This window comes from Aythya marila, assembly GCF_965140915.1.
Source record: "Aythya marila genome assembly, chromosome: Z".
NCBI lineage: Eukaryota > Metazoa > Chordata > Aves > Anseriformes > Anatidae > Aythya > Aythya marila.
In genome coordinates this window covers 85,930,113-85,946,038 of record NC_139080.1, presented here as the reverse complement: position 1 = coordinate 85,946,038, position 15,926 = coordinate 85,930,113, and the positions used below count along the sequence as shown (strand labels likewise).

Sequence of the window (15,926 nt, the reverse complement as noted above, 5' to 3'; positions counted from 1 at the left end):
GAGGAAAAGAAAAGAAGTATCTATAGACCTGTACTGTATAGTAAATTCACACTGAAAATGTACCAGTAATAATACCAAAGAACATCTTCAGATAAAAGGCATATCAGTTCTTCTCTGGTGTTTCTCTCTCTGATTAAAAACAAACTGTTGCAGCCAGGTCAACAAAATTAATTATGCCATTAATGCCACACCAGTTGCGATATGGCATTAGAGAACTACAAGTTATTTGGAAACACACTTTCTAGAACACCATGTAAAATATGATCAAAGGTTACATGTACAAAGTGATTTAATTTCAAAATAGGTTTTGTTTAACTGTAAAATTTCAAGTATTGCATTTCTGCTAGTTAACCTTGTGTTTATTTAACAATTGCAGGGCTCTTAGCCTCCTTGCTCTGTTAGGATTTGCAGTTCCTAAAGGTACCATCATGAACCTAACCCGGTGTGATTAACATATGTGCCAAAAGGTGGGTAAGGTTGTAAGGTGCTACTCTCCTGCACAGAAAAAGAACTTAAGCAGTATGTGAGATCAGGAAGCTTTCTTCTGCTATCAAACTTCCAAAAAGACCAGCAGCTGCATTTTTAGAATGAACAGAAGTAAGGGCACTAGCATTAGCTTTTTATCCTCTGAACCTGCAGGAAAAATAAAGATACACAGATAAAGAAAGCAAAGCATATGTTCTTGAGGAGTTATTAAGATGACGTGTAGCTAGACAATTTGTCATCCATGAGCTACTGTCACATTAAAATATGTATTCATCCATACTAGCACTTCCCCTCACTAGTATAGGTTTGGTAACACACTGTTTCTGGTGTCCAAGTCACTATGTGCAAAGGATAGTCAGATCTGTCTACACAACACCTTTATCCGCCACGTAGAAGTATTTTGTACAATGAGTCCAAATTATGACATTCCTCCAACCACATGTGCAACCACAGCAAATTCACAGATTTGCACATCAGTTTTGAATGTGAAAATTAGAGAAAATACATGCAAAACAGTAAGAATACCTGAAGCTAATTCAACAAAATTAGCAGAGTCTAAGTAGAACCTACCTAAGGCTCTACTAGAGAATCACCGCAGAGGCACTACAGCACCTGCTGATACACTGCATTCTGGTCAACAAGAATGCATACTTCAAAACACACAATTCTGGGTAAGAGGGAAATTGAACCAAATATGTACTTATTGGTAAGCTTGAGACTCTAAAGAGTTACTTAAATGAAACAGAACTTTTATTTTTTTCAGCTATGCACCACAGTCAATGGTTTGTCTGATGCTCCTTTGAGAACAAAATACATTCAGGGTTGGTTTATAATAATTTAATACAATTCCCTCAGGAGCTGGAAAGCACCAAAGACCAAAGCAGTTTGAGCTTCATCAATAAATCAGACAGACATATATGAGAACAATGGAGACTGTGACACAGATGAGATTTATTATAAAAAGACTACAAAATCATTTGCAGAAAACCTACATACATACTGCCCATACAGTTAACAGACTTTCTTGTCATTCAAAAGAAAAGGAAAAAACAGAACTACAAATAAACATTGTGTGGGGAGGTGAGGTAATCTCCGTCACTGAAAGCTTTTAAGATCTGGTTAGACAAAATCTGTCAGGAATGTGATCTTTGAGATAGCTTCCTGCCCTAATTCCTTTTTTTCTGTTCAGCTCTGCTTGATTTGTTTTGCCCCTTGCTTTACTGTATCATAATACATTATTTTAGATTAAATGTGAGATCTCATATGGAAAAAAAATTGGAACACTGGTATGGCAGGTCAACGTGATCTTTTTTTCTGCCAATATTTAAATATTTTCAACATATATTACACTGTATCTTCCCAGAATTCAGGAGTAAAAATTGAAGAACTAATTCAAAGCATTACAAATCTGTTTGAATTTTCTTAGTTATGCACACCTCCTCGTCACTGGATCTCAAAGCCAAATACTGGGTGAATACTTTAATCCTGTCAATAGCTGTTAAAAAAATAAATAAATTACAGAAATGCATTAAGTAAGCTGATTTTTAACAGAAGTAAGTGACGGGATCAAGGACATACAGATGTAGACTGAGGTAAATGCAGATGTAAAGCGCAAGTACTCACATTATTTATTCTTGTTTCTAAACCACAAGGTTGTATTACTTCAGCTGTGACAATTTGTGGGGAGGTTGGGAGACACAAGATGGATAGGACAGGACAGGAAATGGAAATAATGAGTGTTAATACTCCAAATATAAATGAATAAATGATGTTCCACAAAGCCAGATATACAGTTGCAAAAGTAAAGCTGGCTGGTGGTACATTAGCTGCAGCTACCTGTGCTAGTTTAGTATATCTGCACTCTGAGAAACACAACTCAGGTAACGCCAACTGGTAGAGGCTTAGTTGGCATTCTGGTAACAGTACAAACCAAGAGCATTCTTATCATGAAATAAGTGGTTCAATGTTACAAATGAGGAGAAAATGCTCTAATTTACTTAAAGCATAATCTGTTTTAAAAATATTGAAATATTAACTTATTAACAATATTTTCATTTTCAACCACAGAAAAATACAAACATAGTCATGAAAACATATGCGTACAATATTAAAAAGGAAAAAGAAGCTAGCATTTCCAACTGACATGGGAATGCTACCTTGTATGCCAAAGCATCGTTGTGCAAATAAATAGCTCCTGCTTTCAAACTCATGAGACTACATCCTCTAAATCCTAAAGAAAAGTCTTTTACAGCTTTACAACTCTAGTGCTGGTTTAAAGCTGCAATTTTCCTGTAATTTAGTTGATATTTTTAATGACCAACCTAACATAAAGGGAAAAAAATAAAAAAGCTTCAGCAGCAATATTTTTAGAATATAAGCATAATTCTTACAAAGCTAAGTGATCTCTGTATGCAAATCAGTAACAAAGTAAATTCACAGGAGCCCGCTGATTTTTTGTTCACATACAAAAACAATATTAAGAACATTATATGAAAACCCTTATTCCTGAATATGAAATAACAGCTTACCCATACAAATGACATAAGTTCCTATGCTATTACCAAAGGCAATTTTGCATTATGTAAAAATACTTCTAAATGAGAGGTCTTTGTTTACACAATCATTTAGATAAATTATGTGGCTATTGGTCACTGGAACACAAGCCTTCAATCAATAAAAATTGAGAATATTCAGAAACCACTGATTGTGGCCCTATCAATTATTCTTCAACCTCTAACCAGACTTGAACCTGACTTAGTTTTGTTTCTTTATAAATAGCGAGCGAGGACGTGATTTTTGTAGGTACATTAAGAAACTATTCAAGTGTGTCTCTTTTCTCCGCAAATGTGTATTTTTAAAATTCCTGCAAATAATGTACTACTGCCAAATGTAGTACTTCAAGTCACATTGAAAAGATTCTTAAAGGACTGCAGTATTACTTACAATGCTAAAGTGGGTCTAGTTGGCAAAGATTTTTCATTTTATTCACTGAAGCCTGTATGGTGCTACGCTTTGAACTTGTTCCTAAACCAGTGCTAACGACACACCAATGGGTTGCTGAACACTGATGGAACTTGTAAGTTACTGAACTTGCAAGTAGTCTCGGGGTGCTAATTGGAAAATGTGAACGTTTTGATGCCTACTTGCTGGAGGTGCACAAAAGGCTGGGGGAAAATGCAGCCAGGACAGCTGACCCCAGATGACCAAAGCAATAGCCCAAATGTTGTCCTCAACAAAAAAAGCTGAGGAGGGCGAAGAAGGAGGAAGGGGGACATTTGGAGCTGTGGCATTTGTCTTGCCAAGTAACCACTATGTGTGCCAAAATCCTGCTTTCGAGGAAGCTGCTGAAGATCTGCCTAACAATGAGAAATAGCGAATGAACTTACATCCCTTTGGTTGTGTGCACAGCTTAGCTTCACTTACTAAACTGTCTTCATCCCTACTCACAAGTTTTATTGCTCTTGGTCTTCCAATTCTCTCTCCCATCCTGCTAAGGGGGGACTGTGTGAGTGGCTGAGTGGGGGCTTACCTGCCAGCTGAGGTCAACCCACTACAACATGCTTAGCTAGTTAAATAAGATCCAATTAAGTATTATTTTTTTTTCAAAACTCTCTTACTGGTTGCTAGAGTTGAGAATCAATGCTATTTCTGTGAGAAAAAGCACTTTAGTGAACAAAGGCTGTTGAGTGTGTTAGCATATAAAGGACAATGGGTGACTGTTAGCTTAGCAAACCCAGTTCCTTCATTGCTGTTTCATTTAATGCTTTCCTGAGTCAAGTACAGTCCTCCAGTGATAGAACTTTTAGTATTCATAAAAGTTCTCATTGGAAAGCTTTTAAGTCACAGGAAAATTCATTTTAACTTTCTTACTTTGAATTAGAGAGTTATTTTAGAGATGCTTTTTAGAGTTCTTTTCTATAAGGTATAATGTTTTCAGGGTTATACAGTACTCTGAAAACTGTCTAAAACATACTTCAAAGAAAGTTTTGGGGAGTGATAGAAAGACATTCGATTCTACAAATTTATACCATACTGTACTGATACTGGAAACATGGAAGAAAGCACACTACAAATATGAAAGACAATGCAAATAAAAATTGGAATGAATCCCTTTTACACTCCTTTGTCAGACTGTATTAGGGCCTTAAAGAAAGAAAGAAAGAAAAAAAAAAAGCAGCAGCAGAGATGACAAGTGTTCTGGTTCTCTTAGTGAGGCAGTATCATCATGAAAAGATGTCCTAACCGAATGGCTACTCAGTTTTACAAATAATACATGTTTGTTCCTTTGTAAATTTTAAAGTTAATTTAACAGCTCTGTTTCAAGGAACCTTGTGAGTTTCTGCATCAATCCTATTTACTTTTGAACTATGACACACATAGAATGATTCCCATGATTCTATGATTTTAGCCATATATTCAGTATTGATTCCAGAGATGAAGAGATGGAAAAAAAAAAAAAAATCTGTGTTCTTTGGCAGTGCATTTTAAACTACAAGAATACTTTTCTTCCACCAGGATGTCCCAGTAGATTAACACAGTGATGAGTGAGGGCATTCGATTTCCTGTCACTAATTTTATTATAGTACTTTTAAGATAAAGTAAATTCCAACACAAGAAAGTACATGTACCTGTACATAAAACGACAGTCACCCACATATGTAACCATAGTCTTTGTAGCCCTTCATTCTTTCTCTTTGTTCCTGATACAGGTTACAATGGGCCTGAAAAGTGAAACACCTTCAGAGCATTTACTCCAAGAAAACCAGCAACTCTCATGCAGAATTTCAGCCTGGAGGTTCTCACTTCAGATGCTACATCTGTTTCCGGCTTGCTCTTTTTACATACTCATGTGTACCTATATATGTTTACATACATGTATTAAGTATTTTTTTGAAAAAACAACAACAACAAAAAAAACCACCTAGATGACAGGGAATATATACAGATATTTCCCCTCTCCTCTATTGCAACAAATCAGCAATCCCTTTGAATCACATAAAAAGAGAAGCTTCTCACCAAATTCTGAATAGCTTAAAAAAAATTTTAAAAATCACTTTTACTGCTTAGAAATGAATCTGTTTGATATGTCTCAAAAAGAATTTCATCAAATTATTTCTCTGCTTTTATTCACAGATATTTTCACAGAACAATTGCATGGAATTGCTATTTCATTTTTTTTTTTCACAAAAATTACTGTATCACAATTGGCATGTTTGTGTCTTTCCATGATCTCATACCTTTATGTAAGCAGGCAGACATGGTCACTCCCTTACACTGTGCAAAAAAAAAAAAAAAAAAAAAAAAAACACACTTAATTTTCTCTGCCTGTATGGATGGAAAGATTGCCTGAGCCATTCCTTTCATTTTGGTTTCTGAGTGGCCTTACATGTATATTGACAATGTGCTGCCTCTTAAGTAAGCAGTTTTTGAAAAATAAAACTGCTAACAATGAATCATACCCTTAAACATAGACGGGGGAAAAATTGCACCCAATATGCTCTATTTAATGGCATATGTTTTTATGTATGCATCTCTAGAATAATTAAAAAAAAAAAAAAGAAGAAAAAGAAAAGAAAACAGTTCTGTCTGCATAGCTGGGGAGGATCCGCTCTTTTGGCTCCTTTGACCTTTTCAGCTATGTCATGGAATTCTAAAGGGAGTCTCTGAATATAAGAAAAATCATTATTTCAAGTTCTAAACAAAACTGAGTGTGCAGAAAGCAATAATGATGAGTTTTGTATGTAAAAATACAGTATTTTGTTCTAGAGATTATTTTTGCCAAAAAATGCAAAAGGAAAAAAACACATTATAAAAATATGAAGCTAAAGGATAGGGCAGTAGGACAGAACATACAACACTACAGATATTATCAGGCAACAGAATATAGATGTTGCTTTTTAAGGCTAGAAATCTGCACGGACATTGCACAATAATTCTAGTGCATAAAATCAAATGTAAACACAATAGGCACTTTGGCTTTGTGCTGAAAGGGCAATTCTTATATACATATATTTTCTATTGTATTTAAACATATACAAAACTATGAAAAAAATAAATCTAAACAAGAGGTAGGTCTACCTTTTATGTTGTGTTTTAGTCCTCCTTTATTTTTCATACATGTACTACACTCTGCCACAAGTGATCATTCTGCTTATGCAAAGAGCATTTTATGATACAGGTATGGCTTACAGTACAGGAACTGTCAAAAGAAGGCATAGTAGGAAAAAAAAAATGTGTCTACACTTAAACTGCACACTCAACACCAGGAAACATATGAAAGCAATCTCATTTTCCAAAGAATCAGAATGAAATCAACTGAATGTGAGCCTGCTTGGTGCTCAGGACCTTTGAAAAGGTAGGTTGTTTAAATATAAATATGGGTATAGAAGCCTAATTTTAGGTACTTTTTAAATATCTTGACCACGGATAAAAGGCAGCACTGTTTCAGAATATCTGTCTTTGATAGTCCTCAAAAAAGGTAGGAGGTCTGGCTAGGTAAGATGAGTGAAACTCTCATTATGTTTAATCCTTCTGCTTTCTTAACATAATGAAGAACTAGTAGCTATTATATTGCAAGTGCTTTTTTCTCTGGAATACTTGATTTTCTATTGTTGTTCTGTTATTGTAATGAAAAAGTGAATGAAGTACCTATTTATTCTGTGCTTTCACAATAATTTAAAAGAGAACGCAGAGACAGCAGTAAGTTTGTATTTTATGTGAGAATCAAGAAGTCAAAGATGTTTTACAAGGCCTCTAGCTTCTGAAAAGAAAGAGGTGGTATAGAGGACACTCAGTATCTTTCAGGTCAATGTCCTGCTGGTCAGCAGGTCACAGAACAGCAATTAAGTTGCCTTCAATTCCATTTTTATGAAAAGATCTAGGGAAGATACCAAATGAAACTAAAGGACTTGGGAAGAAATTGGGGCATTTAATAAAACAAAATAATGTTTATCTATATAGAAAACAATAAAAAAATGTTTTCTTAGCTCTCTCCTTCCAATGCTGCCTGAATACAATCACTGTAAAAGAAGATAATCATCTCTTTTGTTACACCTTATTGTTTGACAGGATGTGTTAAGCTTGTGTCCCTAATGACTACAGTAATACCTGCTGGTAAGGGCATATGAACATCTGAATGTAGCCAACAAGCTACTCATGACTCGTTTCTTCTCTACAGATCAATATGAGAATCTTATGGATCAATTCATTTCCTTTAGTGGAGCAAAAACCAGCATGCTTCACAACAAAAGGCAGATATAACAAGCAGCTGTGATACTTACATATAATTCCTCACAAAGGAATGAACAAAGAAATGTCTTTTAAAAAATATGTCAGTCTTCATTATTTTAAAGCATAAAATTCATACTCACATCATTCGCTCTGTTCAATTCTCTATGGGAAAGTATGACCCAATCTGCTAGAATATTTATGTGTTTGGTGAAAAGCACTGAGGTTTCGCTTCCCAGCCAAAAGGTTTTCAGAAGAACCGTCTGTGGCATTACTTGCTGGTGCTGTGAATTGGTCTCTTCAACCAAACTGAAAAAAAGAAGCAAGTGAAAAAAAATAAATTCTTTATGCCACTTTGATTACTATAGTTACTAGACAGAAACCTTATCTTCTGTCAAAACATACAAAGGTTTGGCAATTTTTAAGTATGGAAAGATCAGACACAATTTCTGATGAATAATAAGTAAAATAATGATGACTATTACAGTCAGACTGAAGGAATTCTAATACTGTGCTAATATATAAAGGCTGCCAGAGCAAAACCAAGACTTTTTTTATATTTCATAAACTAAGGAAAGATAATTATCTCCCTAGTGAAAGGTAACATTTAATTGATTTTTTTTTTTTAAATCAGTATGTTCAAAATACTGCTTGTCTAACTTATGGAATAGATATGGAAACATTGCAAAGCGAAAAATGTAGCTTTACGGGCAAAATTCAATGCTTACTGAAACTTGTAATATAGTGAAATAATAAAGTTGTGCTTTAAGACCACTAACTTTTCACAACTAGGAAAAAACAATGCCAATTACAATAAATAAACTGAGAACTGAGAAATATAAAAAAATGTTAACTAATATCATCTCTGTGAAACAGAATATTATCACAGACATACAAAAAATCAGGTTACATCCTGCTGTAGATACAAAAATCCACATTAAATTGTGAAAAAGCAATAAAAGTGTTATCCTGTAAAACCCACCTTTTTGTCAGAAACTCTACTTCAGCTTTTACTAAATCAAAGAAAAACTTCAATAATGTTTTGTGAACTATTCTCTGTTCATCTGCTTTTCCTGAATCTGGGGCTGCATGACAAATGATTTTGCAATAAAGGCAAGACCTGAAAAATAAACACCAAAAAATCCATTTGTATGACAGAAGTGATAGTCTGATTTATTGGCAAAGAAGGCAACTTTGACTCTGGACAATTTTGACGAGGAAATGCTTTGCTCCCCAGCAACATTTATCATTTTAAAGCCAAACTTTCTGGTTTTAAAGCCACATTTTCTCCAAAAACTTAAAAGATTTGTAACTGGGGCCTTGTTTTGTAGATGAAAATTGCACAAACTAAATAATTTAACCACATTTTCTGTATTTTTCTGTCCCACTGATTTACTGATTTTAACAGAACTTCTTGTAAATCCTTTAATTATGTGTCAGTCTTGCAGTATTTCATAGACTTAACATCCATCCTATAAACAGTTCAGAAACAGTTCACAAAGTTATTTGACAGGAATACAGTTTTTGATCAAATGTAGTGCTTGTCTGACATGATAGAGATAATTTTGAAGTAATGTGTGCAAAATTTTACTTGCTAGAATTTTGACTATTAGAAAGAACATGCACGTACACACAAAAAAGAATAACAGATATACAACTGCTGGGTATCCAGAGACTGCCAAAAGGTAAGAAAGGATAAAATATTTTACATATTTTCTCATATTTAAATTCTCTTCCATTAAAATGGTACAATGACATGTTCCTAATCAAAATTGTTACATGTCCAAGTATGGTGATTCCAATACAGCGATTCAATGGCCTTGAAGCACATAGTTACTACGGTCTACATTTACACGCTTCTAATCACAGTTGTACCAAACTATTTAAATATTACTTACGATTTTATGACAGTAATAAGAAGTGCTGGTTTTGTTCCAACTGCGTGAAGAATTAATTTATGTTGATGTAAGTTACAAAGAATGAGTTCCTAAGCTAAAGCATCAACAAACTTGCCAAACAGCTATATAAACTAAGCCCTGTATTTGTACCTGTATAGGAAGTTTATGATTAAAATCAAAATAGAACATGAAGCTTCATGCTTGCCAAGATAAGACTGGGCTTTGCCTCATAACTGCAGATATATTGGTGTATGTACATATATACATATACACCAGAACAGCAATAATACATAATCGCAATTTTGAAAAGTTTAAAACCAGAAATCATTCTTCAAAAAAGGAGAACAAACACGTCTTTCTGTTCCAAGATACACTTCTACCTGTGACCTAACAGATACTGAAACATAGCAGAAGTCCAAATCTCAGTTACAATTCTAGACATTCACATACAGTTAACCTGTTCTGGTGAAGATGTGACTTCAGTATAACAGCATTACAAGCCTCCTTCTCCCTCCCCAGGTTTGGGGTAACTTTTTATCTGGAAGAACTATTGCATCTAATACAACATTATTTTTATTTTTTATTTTTATTTTTTTACCTTACAAGCATCTCTACAAATGACCACGTGCCATTCTTACAGATAGGACACTGAAGAAAATCCAAATAATATCTTAATGTAGATGGGGATTTCCAAGGAGGATCACGTTGGAGAACAACGTACAAAACATGACGAAATTTAGCAAGAAAAACTGCATCAGTATTTCCCTGTAACAAAATAAGAAAAAACTATTAGCTATAAACTGGCCAAGTATACAACATGATTCTCGCATGACCAAAATGAAAATTAAAGTTACATCAGTGAATTAACAAGCTATTTAATGCATAAATAGAAGCAGAAAACAAAACAAAACAAAACAACTTACAAACAAACAAAAAAACAATTAAAAACAATTGCTCTAGTGTGGTATTCCAGTTGAATAAATCACTGCTTAGAACAAACCTTTTCTATTGAGCTTTCTACCTGTTGCCTACAAAGTTAAAAAACAAAAACAAAAACAACCTAACTTGTTGCACAAGGGCTGTTTCTACAAGCAATGAAAAAACTCTAGGTTGGTTCTTTCACAATATTTAGACTCCCACATTCATAGTTTTTGTAAATTAATAATAATATTTAAAAAAGTATTATTTCCTTTTCAGATCGCAGTAATCCTAAGACACTGATGAATGTGAAGTGTTAATGCATCACTTAAAACTGTAAGCATACTGTCAGAAGAAAAGATAGTATTTCTTGCTTTAATACTTATAACACTATAGTCTTTTCTAATACTTTAGCCTTCAGCTCTTACCAACAGGACATGTTCTAGAAGAGAATGAAAAAAATGCACAGGAGGTAGAGAGTACTTCTGAACAGCTGCAACTTCTGAGATTACATCAGGTAATAAATGCTCTTCAATTAATCCTTCAAATATGCGCCAAGCAGCTCCAGACAGGGTGGTATTTTTAAGCTAGAAATGAGATATCTTCATAAGTAAAAGCGCAGCTTATGAACTAACTTACAAACCCAAGACAGAACAAGAACTAACACGAAATCTCTAAGTAAAATGTTAGTAATATAATAAAATGGAAGAACATTATAAATTACAACAGAAAGGTTATTTATTGCCTGATCCAGTGAGCTGCTGCCATCTAGAATGGAAATACCTTCACCTTACTGCTTACGGCTTTCATTAACAAGAAAGTGCCTTACAGAGTGTGCCTACCTCCTAGGACCATCTGAATGCATTTACCTTTTTAAAAAACAAATTACAATTCACACACTCCTTAGCTTGTCTATAATTTATTCTGAAAAGGTATGCACAAGAATAAGTGTTAATGCTTCTAAACGTGCAGAGTACATCCTACAACATATGACTGGAGCAGTAAGATAATCAGTATCAGCAAACAGCTAACAAAAATTGAACAAAAATGTAAAATCATAAAATACATCATTTATAAACTTTATAAAGCTACAAACCATGTAACAGTTTTATCTCCCTAGTGCTGCTCCTATTACCATGACATGTCAAAGCAGCAGCTAATGCTACAGATAGTACAGGTATTGATCCCAGTGGACTTCAAAGCTCTGAAGATCTTCTTAATGGCACAAGACTTCCTTCTTATTCTGTGCCACTCATGACAGTGAAACACTTAATTTTGCAAGCTTTCAGAGGGCCTGGAAGAATCTATAATGGCTTTCCTGGAATGCTGTATCTGCCCTGTAATTTCCCTGTTATCGTCTGTACTCTCAGCTTTCAAAAACTTTATTTCCTCTGACTACCAATATCAAAGAGGGGATATTGAAGATCTCAGCCACACTGCTATTTATTTACGTCTTTCCTCTAGTCCAACACAAAGCTAAGATGCATAAGCCAGTTGCAACCATACTGCTGTTAGCTTCTGTTTTGAAACCCAGCTATTTTGTTTCACTGTATAGCCTGAGATTCTGGTAAACTCAAGGAAACTGGGATAGGGAGCCACAACTGAAAGAAGCAGAGTCAAGAAGAGTAGAACACTGAGCTGATAGAAGTTAAACAATTATGCAGATTTCTTATTGCTTTAGTCCCTTAACACCTGGTAGACTACCAACTCTGCCAAGAAACTTGGCTCCTAATGCATAGTAGGCAAAGCAACATGAGACATTCTATCAATTGTTTAAAAATAAATTTAAACTAAAATTAACACAGTCTTCAAGTCCAATTGTGGTTTGAGGTCATGGAGTATACTGCTATCAGTGAGAATTTCCAATAAATGTTTTAGGAAGAAACAAAAACATTAAGACCTCAGATCAAACCTGAAAACAACAACAAAAACTTCTGAAAGAAATGATAATCATTGTTAAATCACAGCTAAGGTCTAAGTGACTGAGCTCCATCTTAGCAGCATTTAGTTTCTCAGCAAATGTTACATTTCTGAGATCCCTAAGGCATGCCATTGCTATATTAACAATAAATAAAGATGTTCACCTAGACAATTTTCTTTTAATCAAATCTTTGTGCATCTGGCATTTGCAACTCACATTTATTTCAATTTTCTCACTCATATATGCACTATTAAAACGTTCACTTTATTTCCTTTGGAAATAATAGTTGCATTCATACTTTTGTAATGCTAATTATATGCAAACAGTACATCTAAGGAGCAATCCTAAACTGTTTAATGGCAGTCAAAGAACAACTCTGTTTTCTAGACTTAAAACATGAGAAGATGATAATATATTGTGCAGGGACAAGCATGTCACTACTGGCCCTCATCTGGTGATCATACCAGCACATCTATCTATATTGTGACAGGAACTTTTGTTTCTTAAAAATTCTGGTACTAGGCGAAACAGTCATCGTCCATGCATTATTTAAAAAGTACACTGAACAACAACAACAACAAAAAAAACAGTTTTGGGAGACTGTGAGAGGCCTTTTGCATTACTTTCAGGGCAGGAAGGAAGAGGAGAACAGGTTTTCATCTTTTTTGGAAGGGATAAGGAAGGATGACAGAAAACCAATATAGTGGACTTTCTGCAGAATCCAGAGACACCTTTTGTAATGAGGGCCTTCAATAAGCTGTGTACAAAACTGTGCTGGCTGGCATTCTGGCTGATGAGGAAAATGCCAGTTTCTATGAAGCACTGCTAGGAGAAGCATTAAAATTTTGAGCAGAAACAAATGAAAATGAAGGTCCATAGAAAAGAAGTTGTGTTTTATGTAACAAAATGCAGAAAAGACAATATAAAATAATAACAGGGAAGATGATTGATAGAAGCAGCAGAAGCAAACTGAGATGACTGAATACAGTACACAGTTCTGATCTGATAATTTAGTTTGTAGATTTAATTTTACTTCCTCTAGACTAATAGAAATACTTATTGAAGCTATATTGGAGCTGTGTTTAACAGCCACAAATATACTGCCTTTAGAAGAAACATATCAAATGCTAAGGCTAACAACAGATACTCCACAAAGCAATAAAAGATGGTGTCAGGTTATATTACAGAAAATAATTAGAATTGGGTTCAAAAATTCCAACTTTAAAGTTCTATCATTATTAAGAGTACCAAATAACAATTTGTTTTCAAAAGTGTTAAGAAACCTAAAGTTTTGTTTCCCCATAAACTCACTAACCAAAACATGACTATTACAGTGTAGGACAATGACAAAGGCATTTTGGTGCTTATGTTTAAAAATATTTTTCTCTTTCCCTATTATATCAATACAAAGGAAACAGATAAAAAGATGATTCTGTGAAGACTGGGACCTCAATTACACACCAAGCAACTATTTACTTAGTATGGTTCACGAAAATGAGTCTTCAGGCACGGAAGAAATACACAAAGGTAACACATATGCTTTAAGTTTCCCATTTTAATATTTTAAATAATAAAAGTTATCATATAAAGTACAATAGCTCATAGCTAATATGTAAAATGCTTTTTAATTACTGAGATGTAACATTTCAACAAACATATTTAAATAATTTATTCTTAGTGTTATATAGAAAATGGAAAAATTTTGAAGTATTTTTTACTTAAGAGACTTTACAACAAAGACTTAATTGGTGCTGACCTGTACCTGATTTATGGCATGCATTTGTCTTAATGGGAAGAAACATGACAACTAAATAGTAACAAAGAAAAATAAAAGTCAAAGTAGTTATGAGAATAGGACTGGAAAGTATGATTTATCCTACTTGTAATCCATACTTTGGTACACTCTGAAGCATGCATGATGATGCTTAAAGCTTATGCTGAAGTACTGCTTCTTTCTATGGTGAGACAATCTTTAGCTGAAGTCTGTCTCTACTAGCAAAAACATGAGAGCTGCAAAAAGCAGAATATATCTTTTATACTTTAATATTTCAAAAATACATAATTTGAGTAGTTTGTGACACTAAATCATGCTATGGCATCTCTTCTTTTCTTAGGTTATTAACAGATAGTGCTCTCTTAGCCAGCAGTATTAAAGGGTTTCTTCATAATAAGAGGGTGGTACTGGAAGCATCATAACAATGAATAAATTCACTGGTACCTGAATGATGTTTTTTAACTTTTCAATAATTTTATTAGACTTTTGGATAATGTAAGTATTTTAAAATATTTATCCAATAGCTAATTTGACAATAAAAGTATATTTACTTGACTGCATTAAAAAAAATCCATAAATGGAACATGAGCCTTAAAAGAATCCTTACCTTTGGATTATTCAACTGGTCTTTATGAGCAGATTTATGTTTAGCGGACTAAAAAAAAAAAAAAAAAAAAAAAAGGAAAAGGAAAAAAAAAGGAAAAAAGGAAAAAAAAAAGGTCAACCTGTACACTGGATACCAATAAACAACGGTCTATAAATACTGTATTAATTTATTTTTTTTTAACACAGTAAAAACATAACAATAAGCATAGCAACCTATTTGTAGTTCTTTTTAATATTTAGAGGGCAAAATTAGGAAATAAGGGATTAATGACCTGAGAGGAAACTAATATTATTTTTTCCTCCTCAGTTTTCCTGTTATTTTCTGCTTCTTTTTCATGCAGTTGTTACGTAATGACAGTTTGATTAGATTTGATCCACTTAACCATTAAAATGTATTAGTGCTTTCGGGTTTTCTATGGCAAAATGCAAACTCTGGATACTCCTTGCAAGTTGCTTGTAATGTGATGATAGTAGGTGCAAAAATGTATTACTATTACATTTGGTTACCTAGTGTTATGAGCTTAATAATATATTTTATCAGAAAAAGTCCTCAGGATTACAATTACTCTATCGCTCATAGTAGTTTGAGGGAAAGATAATCCAATAAAAAGTGCTACTGTTATATAGTTACTCTGGCTTTGGCTGGGAACTGGGAAAAGTCCCTTCAGAGTAGCTCATGGTGTGCTATGATGGATTTGTGACCAAAACACTGCTACCCGCAAACAGTACTCACACCAAAGCTTTAGCTCTTGCTAAGCAGTGCTGGCTTATTTGTCAAGGCCAGTTCCGCAGGCTAGGAGGACGCAGCCAGGACAGCTGACCCCAGCGATGGTCCATACCATACAACATTCTGCTCAGCAGGAAAAGCTGGGGGAAATGATTCTGATAATCATGGCATTAGTCTGCCCAAGTACCTGTTAGGCATGATGAGCCCTGCTTGCCTGGAAATGGCTGAGCATCCGCAGGCTCATGGGAGCTTATTTTGCTTTGCTTGTGCCCACAGCTTTCGCCTTACATATTAAACAGGTTTTTTTTGTTTGTTTGTTTGTTTTGTTTTGTTTTTGTTTTTGTTTTGTTTTTTATCTTAACCCACTGG

General features: G+C 34.2%; 1 protein-coding gene across 3 annotated transcripts in view; it reads right to left on the bottom strand.

Moving 5' to 3' along the window:
- The window catches only part of SLF1 (SMC5-SMC6 complex localization factor 1), a 39,589-nt gene that overhangs the window by 13,893 nt on the left and 9,770 nt on the right, over positions 1–15,926 (bottom strand). For 2 of the 3 annotated variants that reach the window (XM_082782590.1, XM_082782592.1), the window contains 5 exons: positions 14,832–14,879; positions 10,958–11,116; positions 10,210–10,376; positions 8,696–8,833; positions 7,857–8,022 (listed from right to left, as the gene is read on the bottom strand). In XM_082782590.1, the coding sequence (XP_082638716.1) occupies positions 7,857–8,022; positions 8,696–8,833; positions 10,210–10,376; positions 10,958–11,116; positions 14,832–14,879 (678 nt within the window). The remainder of the gene's footprint in view (positions 1–7,856; positions 8,023–8,695; positions 8,834–10,209; positions 10,377–10,957; positions 11,117–14,831; positions 14,880–15,926) is intronic. The other variant, XM_082782591.1, reaches the window with a different exon arrangement.